The 26,690-nt window shown below is 46.2% G+C and overlaps 1 protein-coding gene across 1 annotated transcript in view; it reads left to right on the top strand.

Moving 5' to 3' along the window:
• Positions 1-26,690, top strand: part of RNF17 (ring finger protein 17) — a 3,777,565-nt gene that overhangs the window by 3,628,750 nt on the left and 122,125 nt on the right. Inside the window, exons 38-39 of the mRNA XM_069639339.1 lie at positions 6,262-6,397; positions 6,732-6,921. Coding sequence (XP_069495440.1) covers positions 6,262-6,397; positions 6,732-6,921 — 326 coding nt within the window. The remainder of the gene's footprint in view (positions 1-6,261; positions 6,398-6,731; positions 6,922-26,690) is intronic.

The following is a 26,690-nucleotide window of genomic DNA, read 5'->3' as shown; positions in this document are numbered from 1 at the left end:
CTCCCTCCTCCCACTCCTGATCCCTCATCCAATTCCTCACTCTCTCCTTCTGACTTTGCTAACTTCTTCTCCTCCAAAATCCTCACCCTTCGGCAAAAAATCAACTCCCTCTCTGATTCCCCCTCTCCTCCTCCCCCCTCTCCTCCCTCATCCTTCATGTCCATCTTTTCACCCGTTTCCCCTTCCGAAGTCTCCTCCCTTCTATCCAAAGCCCACCCCACGTCCATCCCATCTGACCCTCTCCCTTCCCTTCTTATCCCTAATATCTACCCTCTGCTTATCCCCTACCTTACCTCTTTTTTCAACATCTGCCTCTCCTCATCAACCTTTCCCTCTGCTTTCAAGCATGCTACGATTATTCCTATTCTGAAGAAACCTTCTGCTGATCCACTTCTCACTGCTAACTTCAGACCTATCTCTCTTCTACCATTCCTCTCTAAGCTTCTTGAGAGCATTGCCTACTCTCAGCTCTTATCCTTTGTCACTGTCTCTCTCCTTCCTCCCTTCCAATCTGGCTTCCGTCCCAAACATTCCACAGAAACTGCTCTCACCTCCATCCTTAACTCCCTCCTCTCTGCTCGCCATGCCAAGCAATCCTCTATCCTTATTCTCCTTGATCTCTCCACAGCCTTTGACACTGTCGATCATCCCCTCCTTCTCCACACTCTTTCCTCCTTCGGTTTCAAAGGCTCTTTTTCTCAAATGGCTATCCTCTTACCTCTCTTCCTGTTCCTTTGCTGTACCTCTCCTTCCTTTCATCTTGATTACGGTGTACCCCAAGGTTCTGTACTTGGTCCTTTCCTCTTCTCTCTTTACACCTCCCTCATTGCCCCTGTTATCTCCTCGTTTGGCATCTCCCACCATTTCTATGCCGACGACACTCAACTCTTTCTCCTCCTTCTCATCTGACCTTCACCTAAAACTCTCTTCCTGCCTTACTGTCATTAAGAACTGGATGTCCTCCCACTTTCTCTCTCTTAACACCAATAAAACCGAAGTCCTTTTCTTTCCCTCCAACTCTCTTCCCCCTCTCTCTCCTCCCCCTTTCATTCACTTTCCTCCCTCCAATCTCCCTATCTCTCCCCAAGCTCGTAATTTAGGCGTTCTCTTTGACTCCTCTCTCTCCTTCTCCCAACACATTTCCCTCACCTCTCGCACTTGCCGATACCACCTCTACAATATTTGCAAAATCGGTCACTCCCTCACTTTCCACGCTACCAAACTCCTAATCTCCTCTCTCATCTATTACCGCCTCTTCTATTGCTCTTTTCTACTCTTTGGACTCCCCACATCTCATCTTGCCCCCTTAAATCCATCTACCACTCTGCTGTTCGTACCCTTTTTCTTCTTACCTCCCGTGACTCCATCTCTACTTCGCTCTCTTACCTTGGCTGGCTACCATTTCACTCGCAGCTAAAATTTTACTTTCTCTGCCTTGTCTTCAAATCCCTCCATGGTCTTGCTCCTCCTTATCTCTCCTCCCTTCTCTCTTTCTACTCCCCCTCCCGTTCCCTTCGATCCGCTGACCATTTCCTTCTCACTGTACCTCCATCCCCCTGTGCATCCTCCCATTTCCGCTCCCTCCAACTCCTAGTGCCTCTGCACTGGAACTCGCTCCCTCTCACAATCCGCTCCACCACGACCTTCTCTTCATTCCGCACTTCCCTTAAATCCCTCCTCCTCCATTCTCCTCCTTGAAACCTCCCCCGGCCCTCTCTGCTTCCCCTCCCCCCTCATTCTTCCCCTTGACTTTCTCTCTCCCCTCTCCTACCCCTCCTCTCTCTCCCTTCCATTTCCCTCTTCCAACTCTTCACCACCCCTCCCCCACCTAATCCCACTCCCCTATTCCCCCTCTCCCCTTCAGTTAATTGCTCTTTTCACTGTTTTGTTGAACGATTCATGTCATTTTGCTTCCACTGTTATTTTGTTGATGTTATGTATTATGCTGTTCCACTGTACAGTGCCTTGGTGTAAAGCGCTTCATAACTCAATAAATCAAATCAAAATAATTATTTTTATATTCAACTCATACTGATTCATTCCTACCAATCATTCAATATTTTTAACCAAAACAAACAAACACATTTTTCTGACCAATGTCGTCAGCAGAAAACACTGTAAAAATGTCCTCCACCAAATGGTCTGATGGTTCTATCCGTGTATTCCTAATCACACAGATCTCTCTGTCTCCACGTGTTTTGGTTGTCTATAAGGACGTTGTATACTTCCCACTTATTAACGCAACCTTCTTCAGGACCAATATAGGGAGTTTCCTCATCCCCATTAAAAACAAGTAGGCTGAGTTACACCACTCAAAAACGTCAAATCCGCTTTTGCTCACAAGATCACTTTCGACCATGCCGGAAGTCTAGTACACGAAGAAGAAGCCCTGAGGTAATTACACGGATTCAAAGAGATTTACTAACATAGAAGACAGTTTTGGAACTCCATAATAATAACCTTGGGAAATCCATACAACTTTAGGGACCCCCAAAAATTTTGAAAAATGAAAATTGAAAATATCATATGATGATGAAGTGAACTACGATCTGAATCACCTGATGACCTATCTATACAAGTCATAGTCTGGAGATTGAAGAAGCTCTCTTGAAGAAGAAAAGGATATGTTCTGATGGGGTCGCGGCCCTGGGAGCATGCGCTCGCCTGACTCCGCCCACCGGCGCCACTTCTCAGTCCTCTTTTCCGTGTTGACGGGAACATGCCGAATTCACCAGCGCTCCTGGGTTTGGCTTCAGCCATGTAATACGACGCTCTGTTCCGCCGATATTCTTCTATCTTTGTCTTTTTCTTTTCAATTAGGTACTTGGTCCTCCGACGCCACACTCCTCCCCGGCACATGTCGACTTCAGCAGGTGTCCATCCTGCAAGGGGCTCTTCCCTACGCTTGATCCCCACGCTGTTTGCCTCTGCTGCCTTGGCCCCGACCAGGGCTGGGAAGGTTGTTCCCGCGTGCAATGCACTGACCCCACGTGCACTGAAGAACAGACTAGCTCGTTGGAGGGAGCTCTTCCAGAAGTCACCACCGGAGCACCTAAAGGACTTGGTCAATCATCGCTCGAGGCCAAAGGCAAGGCCTCTATTTACCATTACACCCCGTAAGGGCGACTCCTTCCCAAGGAAGCGCCCAAGCGGGAGGAAACTCTCGGGTTGTCGCACCAGCACACGTACCGAAGCTAGTGCAGCTCACGGCCGAGAGGTCTCCGGATCCTTCCGATGTCAGTGCTGAGGGACAGCAAGGTTCTTTCACCGGGGTTACTCCCGAGAGGCAAAGCCCTAGAACCAGCATCATGTCCAAGGGGGCGCATTCACACAGCAGTACTGGCAGCTCTGCTGAGGGCAATACGCCTTACAGGCCCCAGTCTGAGGTTTGGGATAGACCTTATGTTCCAACACCAAACGTCTTGGACGAGGCTGGGTCCAGTGAGCCAAGCACCACGTCTTAGGAACGTGGCACGCAGCTTGACAAAATGGCCTCTGCGCCAAATACGATGGCTGCTCGTTCGATACCTCCCCTAGGAATGGAGCGGGTAGCGGAACGAGTTACAAGGTGGGACTAGTGTCAACCAGGTATGTGGCCTACAGCTTATCCATCAGCAGCACAGGGCAGGTTTCCCCTGTACCCCAGGCAGTGTGCCCTCAGCCCCAGCAGCCTACTGTCACACTTACCTGAGTCTCTGCAGGAGCAATGGAGTCTTCCAGTTCCTTCTCTTGGTCTACACCACCCCTCAGTTATTGGGAAGTCTGGCCTGCCAAAAGAGTGAATGGTTAGGATTGAATTAAAGGGATAGCCTACCCTCCTTCTCCCTCCCAACCCACTTAGATACCTCATTTACTACAGTGCGTGTCTCACTTGTGTGTTTAGTTTGGTGTGCTCTCCATCCTACTCATGCAGGGGCGCTATTTTCCTGGGAGCTGCTCTGGAGTTGCTGTCCCTGAGAACTGCCTCCAGCAGTTCGCTGCTTTAGTTCCACCAGTTCGTGTTACCCAGTTACTGCACTGGAGTTTTCAGTTCAGGTAAGTTTTCAGGTAAGTTTAGTCACCAAGTCTGTGACTGCCCTGTTACCTCACTGGGGTTATGATTGTTAGGGAGAATTCTCTTGTAAGGCTAATTTCCCAAACCTAGTGAGTCCCCCAGCAGCTTTGCTGGATTTTTGCGTTTATTTTTGCTCCTGCTAAGAGTGAGACTCTTTTCCTCCCACTCTTAGGCATGATTTGAGGTATGTCTTTGACTTTGTATGTGCTTATGGGCTATGGGGTTTTCTTTTTACTCCATAGGGTATCATCTATTTTTTGTGTATGTGTTACACAGCACCCTCAGTGCAGTAACACATGGGTGTCATAATGACCCCCACACATAGACTCCATACCCTGGGACTGACTACTGTCTCCCAGGGCATGTAAAGTCACCATTGACTTTACTAGTCCTAAATTGTGAACAGAACCGATACAAACCATCATATTGTGGAAGTACTGGAAGGGGTTAATTATATTGCCCCTGGGTCTGTTTTCAAGGGGGCACTGTTCAGTCCCCCCTTGTCGAGTTTCTGGCTGGTGGCAGTGGTTACCACGCGAAATATTCCACCAGAATATTCTCTATGGGATTTTTGGTGCAATGTTAAAGATACCGCCGGTTTATTTATTTAATATTAAATCAACGGTTGGGTCTTTTTGCCAGAACTCTTTTCTAAAATGGCGTTCGTGTCCGTCACTGTAACTCTGACCAAGGTCGAGCCCTTTGTTCCACTTTTTGGCGGGCTTCTCCACAGAAGCCCTCCAAATGGTGACACTCTGGCTGGGTTCCACAGGATGTGTGGGGAGGTGAATTGGCACCCTGGACTGCGTTGCCTTAGCAACTGAAGTCGCACTCTATTCTGATTGGGCCAGTGGTGAGCCGCCCGGCTCACCACTTAGCATGTTTGAGTGACAGCTAGGCTGTTGAATGGGGAGTTTTATGCATAAAATCAGGGCCTTTGGGACTGGAACTTCAGAAGTCGCCACAGGACCTAAGAATCCGAAGAGGAGAGAAGTCTGACTGCTCAGCCACAGCTACCAGGTAAATCTGGGTGGTACAGACTGCTACCAATTGGGTTTACTGCTTACTCCTGTAGTCTTAATCTTTTTGCAGTGTACCCCAAGGGAACTGCACAGGATTCTGCCTAACAACTGTCTGGATGTCAGATGCGCTCTGAAATACTACCTGGACAGGACCAAGCACTTCCGCAAGTCGTACACCCTGTTTGTCACTTTTGGTTGGTCAAGGCCGGGGTATCAGGCTTCCAAGACCTCCATAGCAAGGTGGATGGTCACAGCCATCAAGCAGGCCTATGAGGGGCAACACAAGCCAGTGCCAGCTAACTTGCATGCCCATGCGGTCAGAGCCAAAGCCACTGCCGTTGCGTTCCAACGGCATGTACCCTGGCAGTTATCAGCAGGGCGGCTACCTGGGCCACCCCTTCGGCTTTCTGTAAGCACTACTGTTTGGATGCCGCCTCTAGGTCAGATGCGGCTTTCGGGCAGGCGGTTCTAAGAAACCTGTTTTCTTAAGGAGGGTCTCCTCTCCACCCTGGGCCAGTTGTAATCGCCCATACACTATGGAGGAAAGGGGACGGGACGTAAGAGTAATTAATAGTTTCTCTCCTTAGTGACTAACATACTCTTAGTCCATAGTCCCCTTTCCTCCCTATGTCCCACCACCATCCCCCCTAATAATACCGGTGTCATTAGGAAATGTTGTATATTGTTGACGCGTCAAGGGGGACTGAGGAGTGGGGCCGCTGGGCGGAGTAGGGCGAGCGCATGCGCCCAGGGCCGCGCCCAGGGCCGCGCCCCTGCGCGCCTCTAAATTTAAAGGGCAAGAAGATTTTTCTGGTGAAAAAGGTTCTGTCTCCAGTCCCTTGCGAGGGACAACCATACAGTATGGAGGAAAGGGGACTATGGATTAAGAGTACATTAATCACTATGGAGAGTAGCTATTAATTTATTTCACATGTTTAGCATACATATCACTTTGTGTTACCACCTAAAGCGTATTACTTAATAAGAACTTGTGCCCATGAATTTATTAGCAGTGATGTACACATTCTTTCATCTTGGAAATGTACAAGTCATAAAACCATGTTGGGTAATAATGTAAGCCCTCCTCTTCTCTCAAGTTAGACTTTGATACTTCATTCTGTATGTGGTAGTACATTATATTGTACATGGTAATGTTTAGTGTGTAATGTTTTTCTCCTGATACAGAAATGCCATGTCTTGCAACTTACACTGATGGGCAGGTATACAGATCAAAGCTCATCTCGATTAAACAATACGACCCTGTTACTATTTTAGTTGAGCATGTTGACTATGGATCATCAGCAACTTTAACAACTGACAGGTAAAATAGTTGCATTGACTATTTTTATTCTCTATATCTGTTTCATGAAAGAAATAACAATGTTTGTATACAATAGACACTTAAATATTACTTGGTATCTGTATTTAGAACATTAGGTAATTTGATCTGCCTCAAATTTTGCAAGCTTCCCCAATTTGGTACAATTCTAGGGAAACAAGAATGGGATACTAAAAACAGTAGATGTTATGCATTGAACATAACATTTGTCAAAATAAACATTTAGGGGAGTAATAGTGGTACTTCCGTTCCGTTTGGCACTGTTTTTGTTAGTTTGTAAGTTTTTAATGTTTTATTTCACAATGTTTATTTTCAGGATTTTTCAAATTCCTTGTAACCTCGTGCAATATCCTACGCGAGCTTTAAAAGTGAAACTGGCTGGATTTAAGCCTCCTCTTGATGACGGGGAGACTGAAAGACTTTCCTATAGCCCAGCTTGGAGCATGGAAGCTTTATGGACAATTATAGATGGTGTTGATGGAAAACAGCTGTCTGCATCTATTGTGGTACATTTTTATCCATTTTACTTTGTTTCATATGGTAGTTGGACTTATTTCTGACATGCAATATTGTTAAATTGTTCACTATGCAAAAATGCAGGTTCCTCAGAAACTTGATTGTGATTGATTACCACTCCCTTTGTATCTAATGTTTCAAAATGCATTTCTATATTATGGAAAACTTAGGCTGCACAATATATGAAAATAATACACCAACTGATTCTCATAAAACATCAACCATTATTTTTCAACCATTGGAAGCTCTGACAACCCCTGAGCCATTGCTATAACCACCCAATCGCAGAACACCATTTCAGCCAATGCAAAAGTGACTTTGTATTCTGAGAAAGAAGGTATGAAAGAAGAGAGGATAATGGACTAGAGAAGTGATGAACAAAAGGTAAAAGAAATCACCAGAAAAAACACGAGAAATTAAAAAGAAAAAGAGAGATGAGGCAGGTGATATATTCCTCTCACAGATTCCTGATCTATAAAATCTATCTCTGGAACCAAATGGACCCAAAGGTTTTCAATCAGCTACCAGGTATATTGCAGTGTGGTTTCACTGCTAACTCCATCACAGCTCCTGCTTTAGATATAGGTGGATAATGTGTGGTTTATGTATGTACAAGAGTGTACTATCAATGTACTTTTGATAATGTTACTTGTGAATAGAAACAAGGTTTTTGCCTAAGACGAAACCTACGCAGGGTGAAACATTTGCACGTGCACCATTGGGTAGATGCTGGCACAAGATACTAAAAGTGGCTGTGAGCCGCAATCTGTAATTTGATTTCAGGCATTCATTAATAAAGGCCTGTTTTTGGAAAAAAGGCCAACATAAACACTATTTGGATTAGATATTAAACTCATTTGTAAGAAGTGTAAGTGATTACTTTCTTTAACCCCTTAACTCCTGAGCTTTAATCAAGTCTATGCCAAAAGGACGGGCATACTCGTCCTTAGTATTTATGGGGTTAAAGATTTCAATTGTGTGCACCAAGACCAGGGGTTTTCCCTAGTGCTAAGGGTAATGTATTTGGCTTGAAAAGTTGAACAAACATACAATTCCAACAAAAAGGCTTCCACTTAGATGGCGTTCACAGTTCCTGGGTATGTCTCCCTTCCCCAGGTTTTTTTCCAGCATAACAAAAGTTTCAAAAATATAGCCAAGTTATTTGTAGCTCAAGCAGATAGCTCCCTCTTCCTGATATTTGTAATTTCCTTCACAGACTTGGCTCCATCTGGTATACTTTCCTGCCAGGACTTTCTTGCACAGTTCAATCAATTCACAATCCCCAAGGCATGGGTCTTCCCTAGGATTCTTTTCATGCAGTTGGCTTTGCCTGGTATACTCTCCTGCCAGGACTTAATTATACAGTTCAATCAATTTACAATCCCCAAAGGCATGGGTCTTCCTTAGGATTCTATGTCTCATGAAACACCTGATGTACTCCCCTGCCAGGTTCTTTAGTCACACAATTTGGGCGTGAGTGACAGTCACGCAAAGGCCTGGTGTTCCCTCCTGCCAGGACTTTATTACCCAGTTCACTCAATTCACAATCCCACAGGTATGGGTCTTTCTTAGGATTCTTTTCAAACAATTGGCTTTGCCTGGTATACTCTCCTGCCAGGGCTTTCTCATGTAATACAACTCTTTCACATTTGGGTGTGGGTTCCAGGTTCGTAACCCTTTTCTCACTACTTCACTCTTTCAAGTGGTTTCTCTTTTCCCCAGATATTGGGTCCCGACCGGTTCTCACATTCACCAGTTCTCCACCTTCCTCCCAGGGTCTCAAATAGCTGCTGTGGGCTTGCTTAGCCCTTTGCTTTCCTACAAGATGCTCTGAACAAAGCGCCGGGTTTCCCAGCTTCCTGCTACGAGCTCACCACCTTTGTTGGCTGCTCCGGAGCTCCTCACAGTCTTCGCTGCTTCCTCTCTCTGGTCGTTGAGGGCAGCTGGTGTCTCTCCTGCTCTATGTTCCCTGTGGCATCGTAGGGGCTTCTCCTTTTCCCTCACTCCCAGCGATTACACTTGGCTTCTCTCCAAGCAGGATTTCCAGGAATGCTGTCTCCTTGAGCCGCTTCCGTATGAATGACCGTCTTCTTCCTCCAGGCTCCCTGAGTCGGTAGTCGTCGCGCTCTCTCCCTCCATTCTCCAGGTGCAATCCTTTTAAATGTACTGGTGCTTGTCAGACAACTACAACCTTCTTCGTCCCAGTACACATATACACAGGGGAATGATAAGTAGTTCTTGACATGTCAGCCTGAAAGATGTAATTAGTATGTTTTGTGGATGGTTGGAGAGAACTATAACAGTAAGCCGTAAAGTCATGAAACATTGAGGGAATATCCCTAAAAGGGAAAGGGGGATATGTGTTTTCATCTGAGTATGCTGTGTTATCCCCTTGAAGGTCGCCTCCCCCCCATTTGGCCCTCCCTCATATAGCCGCCCCCAGGGTCAGGATCAGGTAGCAGCTGCTGTCCTCTGGCCACATGGGGAGAGGCTACCTTTGGGAAAGGTTGATGACGTCATCTGATTCATCACAGTATATACTCTAGGCCATAGGCACCATTTGCCCCTGTTTCTTTTTACCATTGTCCTAACTAGGAGTTTTTTGTGTGAGACTTTCACCTCTGAAATACAAACTCTGTAAAGAATTGTGGATGATCCAGGTCTGTCTGCAACTCCCATCTTGTGCAATAGTGTTGCTTTAGTTTCCTTACAGGGGATGGTTGGAGAAAGGCCGAGAGGACTATATGGAAAACAACTAAAATACAAAAGCAAACTTTAAATGTGGAGTGTCGGAAAATGAGGATCTGCGCTCTATTTTTCATTTAGCTGCTGCAGTATTGCCACGGTACTATAAAAGGCCACCTGTCTTTGCATGTTGAGCGTCTTAGGTTACCATGGAGGGTCCGGTATTGGAGGTTGGCATATCAGAAGTTTCTAAATTTCTTTAATGTTGAAAACGGAGGTAATGCTCTGTGGTAGTGTCTTAAATGAAGGCTTATTAGCCACATGTTTTGTAGCCTTTTCAATGTTGGGGAACAGACTGTCCGATTCACTACAATTTTCAAATCTAACTGTAATTGACCAATTTTTTCACTCTCAACCTCATATTGATAATGCTACTTATAATGTCAATACTACTCTTGATTCACTGGATATGCTGAGAGAGTCCATGTGCTTCATTTAAGCCACAACACACTGCTACCGGGAGAACTCCTTGTGGCCCCGCCCCCTTGTCCTGAGGGTCTTTCAATGGCTCAACACCTTCCTACTGAGGCAAAATATTGAGGCTCCACTCCACACCCCCATGCCCTGGGGTTCTTTTAAATGACAATACGGAGGATTTTCTTACCCCCATCTAGGTCCTTTTCAGGCTGCATCTGTTTGCCTTCTAGCCAAGGGTACCAGGAGCACAAATGCAGGCATTTAACCTACTTCTTGCAATCACCAAAAGGACCTAGGTCAATGAATGTTCTCTGAATAGCGCTGTTGCAGAGGACTGCCACCCAAAGGCGCTACCTTGGAACTGTACCCTTTTCCTTTCTCCCCCAATGGCACTCTTGCCCCCCCATCCCTGAAGACCTGGCCACTCTAGCGGGGAGGGCCCCGTTTGCATGCAGCAACCCACCCGCCCCATCACTCCGTTGTCGTCCTCCTGTTTGCCTCATACCCATTTCCCCCACACCACTTTCCTAACCTACCCCATAACAGCCGCCTCTTCCTGTGAGGTCTTGCGGTCAGCCTCCTGCTAGCTGTCTTTTGTGGACCCCCCTTTTTCTGGTGGCCTTGCATCCATAATCGCATCAGTACCTACCAGGCTCCTGCCTCAGCAATGCAGTAATTCTTCACTCTCTCTTTCCAACTCTGATAGACTCCATGTTCCCACCAAGATCTAGGCTAAACCCCCCGAGCACGCTACGTAAGATGCTGCTTTTCAGTAGTTCCCTGGACCTGCTAGCTGCTGGGTTATAGCCCCCAGTAGGCAATTTGCACCTCTTCTTCTCTCTAACCTCTATCAAGATATGGGCTTATTTGGCTTAGCCATCATCTGTATTCACCTACTGCTCTTTCCGCTAACACACCAGCTCTTTGGAACACCAATTACCTCCTTGCATACTGGTTCTTGGGAATCAAGTGACTTAATAAGGGGCCATGTTTGGCTTGGCCCTTTCATCCTTCACTTGCGAACAGGTTATTGGCTGGCATCCAATGGTCCCACTTCTCTTTCATGTGGTTCCCCTTCCCTCTCATTGATAATGTGTTGCATATTTGCCAGATCTAGGGCTCAAAAACATTGTCCGCTGTCTTGAAAACAAGTAGACCCACACTCCAGCTCCCTGCACCATGGACAATGGTAATCTCTCCTCACCAATATTATCATGCTGTGCGCATACAGTTTGTATGTGCCCTTATGTCTGTGAAAATCTGCTTCCCTTTGAACTCAGTTCCGTGCTGCACTCTGCTCCTTCTTTGGCTGTGGGGCACAAGGAGTTTGCTAGTCTGCACTGTAGTCGAATTCATGGAGCACTGTAGTCAAATTCACCTCCAGCTTTCCTGCTAATACAAGGTAATACACTGCCTCCTGAAGTGGAGGCCTTCAGGCTGGCCCTGGTTGTCCATGCACTACCTCAAAGGTGAGGTGGTGGAGTGATAATTGATTGAAAATGGATGGAAATTGTTAGGAGAGAATTGACACCATTCCTAAAAATTCCTCAATTTCCAAACTACCTCCAGAGGCCTGATTTCACAGCTCTATAAAAAGTTAGTGAAGGAGAGAAGTAACAGTTTACATCAGGCGAGAAATTGCTGGGAAATATATTTAGGGATACAAATTTCAATGGATTGCATTTTCCTGCAAATTCCTCATCAGATGGATATCCCTTGCAGAATCAGCTGCTCAGGAAACATTTCGACAGGGAGCTTAGTGCACCTCGACTCAGCCGTTGATCCATCATGACCCGATGCAGCGGTCGCTGACTCTGAACAGGACGTCAGTCGTCGTACATATACATCACTACGCTCCGTACCTCTGTTCCTTTTTTCCGCGCTCAGCACACTGCTCGAAGAGTGACTCTTGTGAGAGACTTCTCACTGCGTTTTTTTCTCAAATTGTCAAATTCGACATTTCAAAAATGCCCACTCCCAAGCCATCAGGATTTGAAAGGGGCGCCAACTGCAACTCTAAACTTTTGCTGACTGGGTTGTGTCAGCAGATGAACCCGAAATTGCTACGGGAGCGGGTGGCTAAACTAAAGTTGGGACGCTCCCATCGAAGTCACCAGCCTGATCAACCGCTCGGTTGTCAGAGCAGGAGATGGAGGGCCCCACTCTGGAAAAAGAGGACAGGTGCTGCACAAAGGATAAAAAGAGGTCATGCCCTGGGAGCCATTCAGCGTCATCCTCTTCTCACAAGAAGTGGTGTCGCTTTTGAGGCAGGCATGACTCGGACACATCCGAGGAGCGAGGTAGGTCCCAATCCGGCTCTGGCACATTCAGAGCCGAATCGGAAGCGTTTAAGGAGCAAATTCTCCAAATGATGAAAGAGAGGCTACTGCGGGTACGGGGAAACCCTTGAAGCAGACAGCCAGGGAGGCCCCAGTTCCACCCGGCGCTATCAGCACCAAGGAGGTAGAGTCCAGTTCGGCGCCTTCGGCACTGACACAGACCATCGTACAGTCAGCTGTTACGTCAGTGCCGATGTTCTAGAAGCCCTATGTCCCCGAGACGAGAACATTGTTTTTTCGACACAATGACCTTCATTTTCAGATAACAGCACCAGGATCTTGACTTTGAACTGGCACCAGGAGGGTCAGACAGTGACAACCTTTTTGCCAATCACGCCAACCTAGTTTACATTCCTGGGGGGCTACGCAACGCAAGTAGCTTAGACACCTCCTCCGACTTGGACATGCAGCAGGCCCACCCCTATGGCCATATGAAGGCACAGTATCAGAAGACAGTGGAGAGAGTAGTGGGTGCCTTGGGCTTGTGTGCCCCTGCTTAAGCCACTGTCAGCCTATGAGCTGACTGGTATTCTTGACAGAGGCCCACCCACTGAACGAGCAATGCCATTCAATGTAGCCATTTCAGTCCTATTGCCTCCATTTCGCAAAGACCGTGTTCCACGCCTCTGGTGCACTCCAAAGTTTACAAAGAAGTATAAACCCGTGAGGGGTGAGCAACTTATGCTATGCCTGAGTGTTTAGTGGTTCATGCAGATACGGTGAACACTAGACCGTCCAACTTACCCACTGACGGGGAGATGAAGAAATATGACACATTAGCAAAAAAAAGTATTTTCTTCTAATTTTAATGGCTCTGAAGGCAGTGAATGCTTAATGCCTTTTTGCCAAGTATACGCACAGCCTTTGGGGGTTGATTCAAGAAGCGACAAAGCACATCCTCGAAGGGGAAATGAGGGAAGGATTCAGGGTCGGACTGGGGCATGAAATAGGCCCGGACACCCAAAAAAAGTGGCCCACCCCTCGCCTCAAAAAAAGTGGCCCTCAAATCTTCATCCGTGAATCGCGTCAATTCACAACTTTACAGGAAATGCTACTTAGAGAGGGTTCATGTGTCTGTTGCATGTTATGTTTTGTGTAAACGCTTGAGAAAGTGATAACATTTCTTTTGTTCTTTGTTTAAATAAAACATCATCACATAGCTAAATACTTATTTTGCAGATCCAGACTCAAGCCATGTCTACTCGTTGCCACCATTAATGAAAATAGAGTTGCATTTAATAAACAGTACAGCCAAATGACGACACCGGAAAGTAACTTGCCAGTTGCATTTATGCTCAAATACATTACAACACAACTCATAAAATAACATTCCCTGATTCCCCTGATGCCGCTATCATTCAGAATCCTCTATAACTTCCATCCATTAAAATTACCAAATGCAACAACTTTCCCCAAGAGATTACGACTAGAATCAGTAGACTCACAATTTTAAAGGTGGTTGTAACATTTTTGGTGATAGCCCCGGATTTAGCCACAACGTTTGGTTGTAGCCTGGATACAAGCTGAGGGGCTACACCCAAAAGGCCTGATAGCCCCGAGTCCCGACAGTCCGACATTAGCGGCCGTAGCCCCGGATCTTTTCCAGACCTAGGAACACCCCTGTGTTCAATGGTGGGGCAGGATTCAGAGGTGCAGGGAGAGGAAGTGATAACGTGGCACAGTGGTTGAGGGGGTGGGGCTCTAATGAGCGATGGAGATGGCAAATCTGACATGGAGAAAAATTTGGATATGAATTGTGGGTTGATGAAAATACGTTTGATGAAAGCAGAAATCACCTGATGGCAGTATCATGAATATCCCTGTAAAACGACCTTGATGGCCTTATTAAGGCATGACCTAAAACACCATATTTAAATTAGCGCAACTGTGGGATAATAACACAGAATTTAAGGTACTGACTACAGAAGAGGGTGCGATTCAGCAGCTCCTTGGAAGGGACAACAACGTTGTCAACGCGACAATGTTACTGAAGCAAGCAGGAGGGAGAGACGAGAGAGGAGAAAAGGGGATGCGTAGTGCTTTTTCACGCCTGCTCAATTGAAGAGGGATTTTTTTTTATATACTCTGACTTTTCCACCCAGCACAGAGATTCACCAACCATTGGGGTACAATCATGCCTCATTAAAGAGTGTTATTACTTTCAATGCACTTAATGTATACAGCTGTTTAACATTTTAGAATTCCAGCAACAATCTTGGAAGTCTCTATGCAAACGAGAACTGGTAAACACATGGAACACATTTAAAGTGAAGCATGTTTCTCATCTCAACAAAAATGTACATGATGTTAAAAAACAAAACTTGAATGTGTTGTCATATCACCTGAAAGCATTAAGTGTAAAGAACCTCTGACATCACGGTGTAAATCAGAGAATGCGCTACACATGGTATGTCCTATCTAATTCGGTATAGCAAAGGAGATTCACAAGATCCCAAAGATTGATTGATTCATTGCACAGTACACATGAATGCCACTGGTCACTTTTGCACATGTGCAGGTCGAGGCATGCGCACCTGGTGAGCATATAAAGTAAAAGAGAAGGAACCACCTTATCACATGGGTATACGCAGTAGAATAAAAATAACACTCGCCACAGGAAGAGAGCTGCGTTAACTGCAGCCACAAGGTAGAGTCCATGAGGCATGTTAGGTTTGGCGCTCAAGAACCTGTGGCATGCAGAGGCTATTTATAATGTGAAACTGTTAGGCAGAAACCTGTGTAGTTCCCTCTGGAACCACTGCAAAAGATTTAAGACTACAGGTGTTTGGCAGTAAACCCACTTGGTAGCTGTGGCTGAGCAGTCAGACTTCTCTCAAGAAGAGTTAGGCAGTATACAGAGTATTCACAATAGGTCAAAAGAACACAGTAGAACAAGCAAACACTGACCAGAGCTTGGTGTAAAAGTGATATAATTATTTATTTAAAACCACATCTAATAAAACACACTGGCACTAATATCAAGCAGTTCAAAAACACGGTCACTAAAAGATATACACTCCCTTAAAAGAATATTAGACAATTCTTAAGTAAAGCCCCACTTATTTTCAGACAGCGGTGAGCGCTTAACGCAGATGGCACTCTAATAATTCGGTTTAAAAGGGAGAGCAAGACAGAGCTTAAATTGAAACAGATCCCAACACTTTCAAAAGAACACAGCAAGAGAAGAAGGCAGAATCAACCCGTGCAGTTAGAGTTCAGGAAGCCGGATCCACTTTAAGAGGATCAGAACGAAATGTGTCCAAGGTCACACGGTTGAAAAGTGCACAAAAGTCTCAAAGGTTCAGAAAGAAGTTGGACCAAAAGAAAGGGACCAGTTAGAGGGTCAAGGCGGCCAGCCCAGTCCAGAAGGTTAAGGGATTATTATTACCTTGTAGCAATCTTTAGAAAGGGAGACCTGGCGGACACGGTACCTTAAAGTGGTGAGAATACTCCAGCGGGGGCAGCTGTTCCTGGCAACGGTTGCAAGTCGGTGCTTCGTCCGGAGGAAGAGAGGATCTCGTCGGGGAGGAAAGCAGGAGTTCGTTGCACTGCCAGGGAAGAAACCAGCCCCGGAGTTCTCAGTTAAAAGGAGCGGTCCTTTTGTTCGCGGTCCAGTGGTAAGTGGCTATCCGGTTGCCGGGGTGCTTGGCGCGGGCAATTCGACCACAAGACGTCCTGGGACGCGAGAAAAAGAAGGTAAACTGGTTGTGCCCACCAGTCAGGGGAAGAAGACTCTCCAGCCGGGAGATCTTCTCTGTCGTCGGGAAGTGGTGAGTCGGTTCCGCAGGGCTCCACCGGTGGTGTCGTCGTAGCAGGTCGGCTCAGCTTCTCCCTCGTCAGATTCTCAGGTCCTGTGGCGACTTCTAAAGTTCCAGTCCCAAAAGCCCTGCTTTTATGCAGCACACCCCCATTCACTCAGCCTAGCTGTCAATCAAACATGCTAAGTGGTGAGCCGGCCGGCTCACCACTTGGGCCAATCACACAAGAGTGCGACTTGAGTTACCAAGGTAACTCAGTCCAGGGTGCCTAAAGCCCCTCCCACACCCCCTGTGGTACCCAGACAGAGTGGCACCACTTTTGGAGGCTTCTGTGGAGAAGCCCGCCAAAAAGTGGAACAAAGGGCTCTTGGAGTCACAGAAGAGAACACAAACGCCATTTTAGAATCGAGTTCTGGCAAAAAATACCAACCGGCGAATTAATATTAAATAAATAAACCGGCGGTATGTTCGAGGCTATGAGAATTAAATAATTAAAGTTGGTAGCCTCGAACAATGGGAAAATCCCATAGAGATATATTCGCGGTAGAATATAAAAAGTAGTATCCACTGCCACCAGCCAAAACTCGATCAGGGGGGACTGAGACGTGCCCCCTCGAATAACAGACCCCGGGGCAATCTAATTGCCCCGACCAGTACATCCACAATAAGATGGTTTGTACTGGTTTCGGTTAATAATTTGGGACTAGTAAAGCCAATGGTGACTTTACATGCCCTGGGAGACAGTAGTCAGTCCCAGGCTATGGAGTCTATGGTAGGGTGTCATTATGACACCCCTGTGTCACTGCACGGAGGGTGCTGTGTAACACACATAGTAAAACACATGAGACCCTATGGAGTAAAAGACCCCATAGCCCATAAAACACATTAACAGTCAAAGGAACCCCTCAAATCATGCCCAAGAGTGTGAGGAAAAGAGACTCACTCTTGGCAGGAGGAAAAAAACAAACTCCAGAAATCCAGCAAAGCTGCTGGGGGACTCACTAGGTTAGGAAATTCAGCCTAAAGAGAGAATTCTACCTAACAGAAACAAAGATGCCACCCAATATGGTTTTTGCTACGTTTCTTCTGTAGACATTAAGGGGCGGACTAGCAATACAGTAACGATGGAGTAGCATTTTGGTTGTCACAACAAATATAGATCCCAAAAAAAGCTTAGAACCAGAATCGAATGCTTCTTGTCATATAACAATATTAAATGGCGCTTGGGCCATCATGATTCGATACTGATTTGTTTCTATGATTACCACAAAACCCCCAGAAAATATGAATATGTACATAAAATATAAAATGATTTTCAGCCTTAAAATAAGAGGTGTGTAACCCGTGGCTAAAGTTTCTGCTCCGAGCAGCCTGTGGGCGCTGGCGTCTTATCTCACTTCCCAGCTCTGTGTGGGTCTGGGTGTATTTCTGGATCCACCAGCTTCCTCCAGCTGCCAGGTCCTCCCGCAGGGCTCATCCCCCTTGCTAAGAGGAGGTTCACTTCACACGTGCGTCTGGAATATAGCAGTAGCAGCCTGGGCCCAGGCAAACTCCACCTCCTCCAGTCCCAGGCTCACTAACTGCAAACAGCCAGCCCATTCACAGCCTTCAAGCCATTGCCTTTGCAATTGCAAACTCAGTGCACTGCAATGACTGCACAAGTGCAATTTGCAATTGACACGGTAACAGACGTTTAAACGGTTTAATGAATAATGATGTTGTCGATGACCAGATTGTTCAGGCTGATAGGCTCAGAGTGGTGGTGGCACAGGCCCCGTAGCCACCACGTACTCGGCGCCCCTGTCTTGCTATCTCCTGTGGTACCAAAACCACAGCGACAACGGGCCGCATTCAAAATGTGTGTGTTGGGAACAAGGGTGACGGTTATCGTCCTTTTTCTCCTTACCTTAATTAGGAAGAGAGCAATTCAGGACCAATATCTATCCGAACGGGAAGGAACTCCCACCTGGACAAATGATGTGCTTTCCCCATGTGTTTGAATATCTTCAGATGCCACAAACCAAAAGGGTTAGACGAAAGATTTAGCTTCTTGAATAAATAATCTTCTGTCCTGTTGAAGGCCCAACACACACCCAGAAACGGTGATTGCTGGGATGTGCGAACCATCATAAGAAATTCTGAAACACGTTGTGTTGACAATATTCTTTAGAAAAACATCCACAAACGGAAAATGGGGCTATCGCACGTGATCCGCAGGGCAATCTTTGGTATCAACCACTCTTGAACAACATACATTATCCAGACATATGAGTGAACTGTAATATAAGACAATCCAGTCTGGAGAGCTAAATAAGTGGTACCTAGCATATCCATATAGAGAACTTTGTATAATTTGTCCAAACACGTTTTTCAAACATCAAGATAACACCTTTACTCGCCCCACTTTCTAGAAATACTTTTATGTGAATACTTATTTTATATATGTCTTCTGACTTGTATCTGTTTTTGTTGTTGAATACATTATGAAGTCTTTGTAACACAGAAGAGTAAGTATTGCTTAGTTCAGTATTTATTCCACACATGCAGTTCTCTAAGAGGGACTACAAGGCCTACGCACAAGATAGAGGGTGGGATAGCTCCATCATATATCCTCTGTTTTCACTGTAATAATACACCGTCTTTTCAGTATAAGCCCACAAGAACAAAAAATTAGGGGTTGACCCTTTTTTCAAAAAATCTTTTTCCTGTATGCCTGCATGTCTGAGTGAAGCTATGCCCTAATTGAATGTCATGCAGGTGCTGAGAACATTATGGTTTGCCTGTGACAGTTTCACCCAGGGCAGTTAGAGACATGTAGCCTGGGTGGTGGGAGCCATGGCGCTCTCCTGGAGATGCTTAAGATCCTTTCCCTAATCTCTAATGCCTGGCAGCTCTAGGGGAGGCATGGTATCACAAGTATGACACTGACACAATGGGTACAATTTGTAAAATCTTTATCAGTTGTTGGTGCTGGAGAAACTTTTACTTTGCCCTATAACTAAAATGGGAGTAGTCTCGACCATCAAAGGATAAACAAAACAGTCCTAGTGGAGTCTGTCAAATCAAAATGGCCTATGCTAACAAAACCGAATGCCTGCCCTATCTCTTTTACAAAAAACTGTATAAAGGAGAAATGTATGCAAAGGAAAAATCGGTGTTCAAAAGAATAAATGCAGTTGAAACAGTTCTCCTCCCCACATTTGACCTCAAGGAGTAAGGCTATTCCTGTAGGCACGGTGACACACTCTGGCTCGGTTTTCAACACAAACAGTTCCAAAACGTGGATGGAGACCCACCTGACCTTCCATGTCAAAGTCTCTTTTCCTGACTTACAAATAAGGTTTCAACAAAAAGTTCACATAGGTCCCCCTCTGTCGGGTTCAGACCTGCCACGACAAAGTTCAACAAAAACTTGCAAGGGGGCTCCCTTCCCCAAGCTTACTACACTTCGTGAGTTAATCATGCTTACTTCACTTTTGCTGTTTATTCGCTTTATCGCTCCAAACAATGTACCTTTCACAGAGACTTTCGAGTGGGCTACTTCCTTTCGCCAAACTACTCTGCTACTTGGTATCGCTGTCCTTACTTCAAAGTTCATTCACAGATCTGCCTTTCTTCGCATCTCATCCACACGCGTTGCTACTTCAAATTTCAACACACACCGGTCTCTCGGGTTGCTTGCTGTTAGGGAGAATTCTCAAAAATGTCTTATTTCCCTTACCTAATGAGTCCCTCAGCAGCTTTGCTGGATTTCTAGGATTTATTGTTCTCACCTGGTAAGAGTGCGAGCCTTTTTCCCACTCTTACATGTGTTTTGCTGTGTGTGGAGGGAACCACCCATCATGAAACATATCGCAAGAAAGGGCAACCTTCGAGGCAAGATAATCTCAATGATGGGAACTCCTCCATCGGAGAAGGGGGAGTCCAAAGAAATGCAATCCTACAGGGGGGTGGCTAATTTAAGACTCAAGCTGAATAAAAATTGCCCGACCAAATAACAAACTCTCTGTGACCTCCTGGAACGTGCAGGGCCTAAACGCCCCACATAAGAGGAAATCTGTGGAGCATAGGCTCTCCCAGCTTGCGGCGGACGTGGTTTTCCTGCAGAAGACTCACCCCTGGCGTCAGACGAAAAGCGCATCTCCTTTCAACGCTACCCAAGACGCTACTTTGCCTCTTCGGGACAAAAGAAAAGAGGGGTGGCCATATTACTAAACCAAGACCTACCGTTAACACAAATCCCAATTAAGAAAGACCCCGAGGGGCACTATATACTCCTGAAAGGCCTTCTGGTTGAGATGCCCATCACTTTGGCAGCAATTTATTGCCCGAATACCACACAAGCCCTCTTCCTCCGCAATCTCCTTCCGATTATCACCACCTTCACCGAGGGCCATCTCATTACGGGAGGGGACTTCAACTTTACCCCAGACCCGAATCTAGACAAAACGCTTCCGCCAACAAAAGAGGACTTCAGCAAAGCACTCGCTATGGCTGAATTCCTGAGGGAGACCGAAACCATAGATTTATGGAGACTATCGAACATAGGGGGGAAGGACTTTACACACTTCTCACACGCCCATCTTGGGCACTCAAGGATCGATCTACTGCTCCTCTCTAGTGTCCTCTTCTCCTGCGTCGAAAACATCCAAATAGGTCACAGAGCCCTGTCGGACCACGCGCCGGTCACAATGAATCTAAGCGTGCATGGTCTGCCGGAACCAGCTCAACGCTACTGGAGGCTACAAGACCATATCCTGATTGACCTGGCCATCAGAACCGAAATGGCAGAAGCCCTCAAGAACTACTTCAGGGAGAACACCACCTTGGACACTCCAATAGCGACCATCTGGGATGCAATGAAACCAGTCATCAGAGGAGTCGCATGTGACTCTACAGCACGGCTCAGGCGGCTTTACAAACTACAACAGCAGAAACTGGAGGCGAAGGTCGCCTAGGCAGAGAGTAACCTTAAAAGAGGCCAAATGAAGAATGCTAACCGTGAACTCAAGAAAGCGAAAAGAACTCTTGAAATGCACCTAGCGGACAGAGCAGCGAGGGCATTAACCTACACTAAAGAATTTTACTACGTAAACAGTAACGGAGCAAGCCGGCTACTGGCCCACAAACTTAAGATGCTGCAATCGAGAAATTACATCCAATGTCTAACCGACAACCAGGGTATCTCTCACTACACAAACGCAGAGAAACTGGAAGTCATGACAGAGGACCACAGGAGCATCATGTCAGGACCTTCAACTGCGAAATCCGCACAGCTCCGATATTTAACAGGGGTCCAGAAGGGTCCTCTGAACCCCCATCTGGCAGCCCTAGAAGACCCAATTTCCACTGAAGAGCTGAGCGACATCATCGTAACACTGAAAAACACTACCCCAGGCCCAGATGGGCTGTCGGCCCAATTCTATAAGAAATTTGCCTACATCCTCGCGCCTCAGCTGGCATCCTTGTTCAACTCGTTCCTCTCATCTGGAACCACCACTCCTTCCATGGAGGAATCGCTAACAGTCCTCGTTCTGAAGCCCGGAAGGGACCACGACCAATGCACCTCGTACAGACCGATCCCCCTATTGAACAACGATGCTAAAATATTTGCGAACATTTTAGCAAACAGGTCAGCGCACCTCCTCCCAGAAATTATCCATTCATACCAAACCGGATTTATTCTGGGTCGTAGCACCCACGACAACATCAGAAGAACCATAAATATAATCGAATCGGCAAACGGGACGGGCCTCCAGATGATGGTCCTATCGCTCGATGCACACAAGGTCTTTGACATGCTAGACTGGGGCTACATCCAAGAAACATTAAGGCACTACGGGTTTGGCCCAAACTTTATAAAATGGACACTAGCCAACTACCAACATCCCTCTACCAGGCTCAGAATGAACGCGGCCAGATCGGACATAATCAAGATAGGGAGAGGCACGAAGCAAGGGTGCCCTCTATCCCCCCTCATATTTGCACATTCGATGGAGCCATTTGCCAACAGAATCCGTCACAACCCGACAATTAACGGCATGGACATCAAAAACCAAGTCTTTAAAGCAGCCTTGTAGGCCGACAATGTTCTGTTAACACTTTCCCAGCCCAAGGAGTCCATGGTCAGAACTGGAAGAATTCAAGGAGGCATCAGGATTCCAAGTAAATCTCTCCAAGTCCACGGCGATAAGTATCAACCTGCCTCAGAATCAGACCAGAGCGCTGGAAAGTGGATACCCAATACCTTGGGCGAGAGGGCACCTGAGCTACCTGGGAGTCCAGCTACCAAACAAACCCAAAAGGATAAATAAAGCAAACTTCCCCCCACTTTTCAAAGAACTCAAATTACATATGGGAAGGCAAGAAACCGCAAATTCCGAAGAGGATCATGCTTTGTGGAAAGGCAATGGGAGGCCTGGGGGCCTATGACATAGCAAGATACATCCTTGCAGCGCAACTCTCACACGCGTTCGCCTGGAACATCATCTCCCAGAAACCACGTTAGCTGGCGTTAGAGCAAACCTGGTCCCTGACCTCAATGGACTCACTACCACACATGAAGAGGCCTACAGGCCCATCAACCCTATATCCTCTATCAGCAACGGAACACACAATCCTGAGCTGGAGAAAAGCGGCTTGACTCTGGAAGTGTGGAAGCACGACAGGCCCACTTACCCCCATCTGGAGGAACCCTGACTTCGCTCCAGGGGCTAACCCAAATAACTTCCACAGATGGAAAGAAGGAGGTCTGGAGAAGTTCCAAGACTTTTTCGAGAATGGGAACCCCCTGGACTTTGAAGCCTGCAAAACGAAATTCAACGTTTCTGAAACGGAGAGGTTCAGATATGCACAACTCAGGCACTGGCTCTCAAGTAAACAATGAAAAACCGCAGAGGCAGAGAACTTACAGCCCTAGAACGCACCCTGACAGCCACTCCCCCAAAAGGGAGAATATCAACCATATACAAGCTTCTAGATAGAACTGACCCAGATGTCAAGGAATCCTACATGCACAAATGGGAAAGAGACATGGGGAGAATTATCGAACCAGAGGAATGGGGTCACATTTGGGACAGAGCACATAGAAGCTCCAAGTGTATAACCAACAAGGAGGGGGCATTCAAGGTATGCTACCGGTGGTACCGCACCCCAGCAATGCTCAACAAATGCAACTCCAAGATCTCCCCGCTCTGCTGGAGAAGTTGTCCGAATAGAGGCACTCTATACCACCTATTATGGACATGCCCTAAGGCCACCCAATTTTGGAACTCGGTACTAGATCAGGTCAGAGCGATCACTGGCCTCACAATCCCATGGGACCCAGGAGTGGTCCTACTGGGAGCTAGACGCGAAGGCCAATTTCCCCGAACAGGCCGTAGAGCGGAACTATGCTCTCATCTACTAACGGCCGCTAAAATCTCGATTGCCAGGCTCTGGAAAAACCCAGAAGGACCGGCAGTACAGATGTGGTGGTCGAAGTGTTGGGACATAATAGCAGCTGAGAAAATCACAGCCCTCAGGTTCAGAAACAGAGACAAATGTTACCAAAGCTTGGTTCCATTCCTGGACTACACGAATCAATACCCAGGGATGGCCAGACAACCTCCCACCCTCCGATGGATGGGCAAGCAGGACTAAAGCGGAGGCTGGAGGAATAAAACACAACCTATCTTCAGTTGAATCCCAAGAGATCAGCACAGGCAAATGGCCGAGGACTACTGGCCACATACCCCCGCCCCCCTCCAGAGAACGCCAACGCCCACTATCAAGCGCCCAGAGCCGCAGAGACTCCGCATCCTCCCAATCCTCAGTCGAACTCTATACGCCACCCTTATGCTGCCTTCTCCCCCCACTCCCCTGACCTCCCCAATTCCCCCTCCCCCGCCCTCATTAAGACTTCAAAAATGTGTTGAGTGTATTTGTTTCTTCTTTGTTTCCTCTTTCTTTGCTCTCTACTATCAAACAGTGAAGTGTGTGACAAGATGTATGCCACATAATTATGTGCCGTAACACTGTCTGTACAAAACCAATAAAACCAAGTTTGGAAAAAAAAACAAAGTGTAATGTTATACAACTGAAGAGTGAAATAAATGCATATTCTTTTACTTGAAAACCTTGAGTCAGTTTTTGCCTGAATCATAGTAATTGCTGTCCTTTGTGTAACTATTTGATACTGCTCACTTACTCTTGAGATAAGTCTGGCTGCTCTGCTACTGCTACCACTTTAACTGTGTAGTACAGGCTTGTACCAAAGGTGAAATTGTACTGTCACTTGTAGTCTTAATTGTGTGTGGTGTTCCCAAAAGGTACTGCATATAATTCTACCTAACACTGGTGTACAGCGGTGAGGATAAAAGTATAGTAATTACACTTAGAGTGCTGCTATTACCTTGGATCAACTAACCACAAGGATAACATCCCTAAAAAGCAATATTAATCATGTCTGATATGGAAAGCCACAGTCAGGTGACCCTTCTAGTTACACTGCTGATTATTTAAGAAACATGTGTAAAGAAAGGAAACTCTCTGCCAAAGGCAAAAAGATTGAATTAGTTGAAAAGTTGTCAAAGAACCAAAGTCTGGGGAGTGGGTCTGAAATGCCTGAATCTCTAGCAAATGTGGAAAGTATTGAGGATGATACTATGTCTGTCAATGATGAGTTGGAAGAGGGAGATGTGTCTATGAATGTAAGCCTCTCTGCCCCCTTGCCTGCTCAGCAACCTCAACCCTTGTCCAGTGGGACCCCCACAGGTCCTACACTCAGTCCTGAATTCATTGCTCTAGAGAAAATGAGGCTTGAACTGGAATTCAAATGTTTAAATGCTCAAACTGAACAAAAACACCAAGAACTTAAACTCAGAGAAATGGAGTTGAATCATGAACTAGAAATTAAAAGATTGTCTCTTGAAAATGCTTCTCTCCCAGAGTCTTCTAGGTCTTCCAGTCCTGAGAGACCCCGTATGCCTAAAGAAATTGTGGGTATGTATGAGGTTAAGCTTGATATTTTGGATTGGTTAGCAATGTTTGAGTATAACCATGGTATTCAAGGTCTTACATGGAATCAATTGCTTCCCTGGGTCTTCTCTAGGCTACCCACTGTTACATCTGATGTTGTGATGGAGTTGAGGGAGGTGGATAGGATGGATTATGAGTGTGTGAAGCTAGCTTTAATTGCAAGATTTGGGAAGACCCCTTCCCAGTACCTTAAGAGGTTAAGGACCCTCAAAAAGCATGATGGTACCAATGTTCCCTCTAATTTTTCTGGGCTCTGTGCGCCAAAGAATAGTTGTGTGCGGGCTGTTTTTCAGTCATGTGCGCAACTGAGTGATGCGCTGCCAGACCGGGGGTGGTCAGCGGTGGCGCAGCGGCTGCGGCGGCGCAGCGCCCCACCAGTGAGCAAGGCTTAGTGATCAGATTCCACAGTGTGCAAGCGAGGAATGCAAATTTGCGGCACAAAAAGCTCTACTTCAAGGGACATTTGGGTGCTCTATTCTCCTCCCAAGACTTTAGCTAATCTCTCAGGCTTATCAAAAATCTGTTCCCTCTCCATCCATCCTCTCCTCCTATTCTTTGTTCCACTAATCTGCAGACTGCAGGGACTGCGCCTGGGCCTTAGGGGTAAAGAGACCTGTGCAAACAACAACACATACTGACCAAGTTCCCACTAACTTGCCCAAATCGCCGCTAGTTCCTAGCCTTCCTCAACAAAATTGAGCCCAGAGAAAACATATTGGTAGCATGCATGTGCAAACGTGCTCTGCTACAGGGATGGCCATCGCACCCGTGTGAACATATCCGAATAAAGATACCCTGACCTGGAGCTAAAAGCAGCCCCTGGGACATTTTCCGCCCAGCATATGCATTCATGTGCCGAAAAATGACTTCAAGCAAGCAACTGTATCAATTGTGTTCATTGTGTGTCTGCACATCGCCATAAATCAGAGCATTTTTGTATGGGCCCAATCACTGTGCATTCTATGTCTTCTGTTCAATAGGGGACAAATACAACGAGAAGCATATACTTTTTGTTGAGCTGATTTATTTAAAGGTATATATACTTTTCTAATTGGTTTTGTATTTTCAAACCATTTCCAAATGCTTAAAAGCAAAACATACTTTTTTGAACAACCTCTGTTTTGTATTGCCTAAGCAGTACAAAACACAAAGTTACAGCGCTACTCAACTATTGCATAATGCAAGAAAAACTGGCAATGTCAAACATTTTGACTTTTGAGTAGGCATGGGTAATGCATTTGCCAGGCCATGTCATGGTGGTGTTACCTGACCATTGATGGTAGCAGCTGCAAAATGGTGAGAGTGCTCGGGTATATAATAGCAGTCCCTGGCAAATGTCTAATATTTATCCACAAGCCAAAACTGTTGGCTTTGCCAATGCTTGTTTTTAACAGGACCTCATTGAGTGGCTGAAGGCAGACCTGGCTCAGACATGTTTATTACATCAGTAGCAGTTTACAGCTCCAATTAAGTCATTATGTT

The sequence above is a fragment of the Ambystoma mexicanum genome, chromosome 7q, assembly GCF_040938575.1.
Source record: "Ambystoma mexicanum isolate Mex_15411 chromosome 7q, UKY_AmexF1_1, whole genome shotgun sequence".
Classification (NCBI taxonomy): Eukaryota; Metazoa; Chordata; class Amphibia; order Caudata; family Ambystomatidae; genus Ambystoma; species Ambystoma mexicanum.
This window is presented reverse-complemented; position numbering and strand designations above follow the sequence as displayed.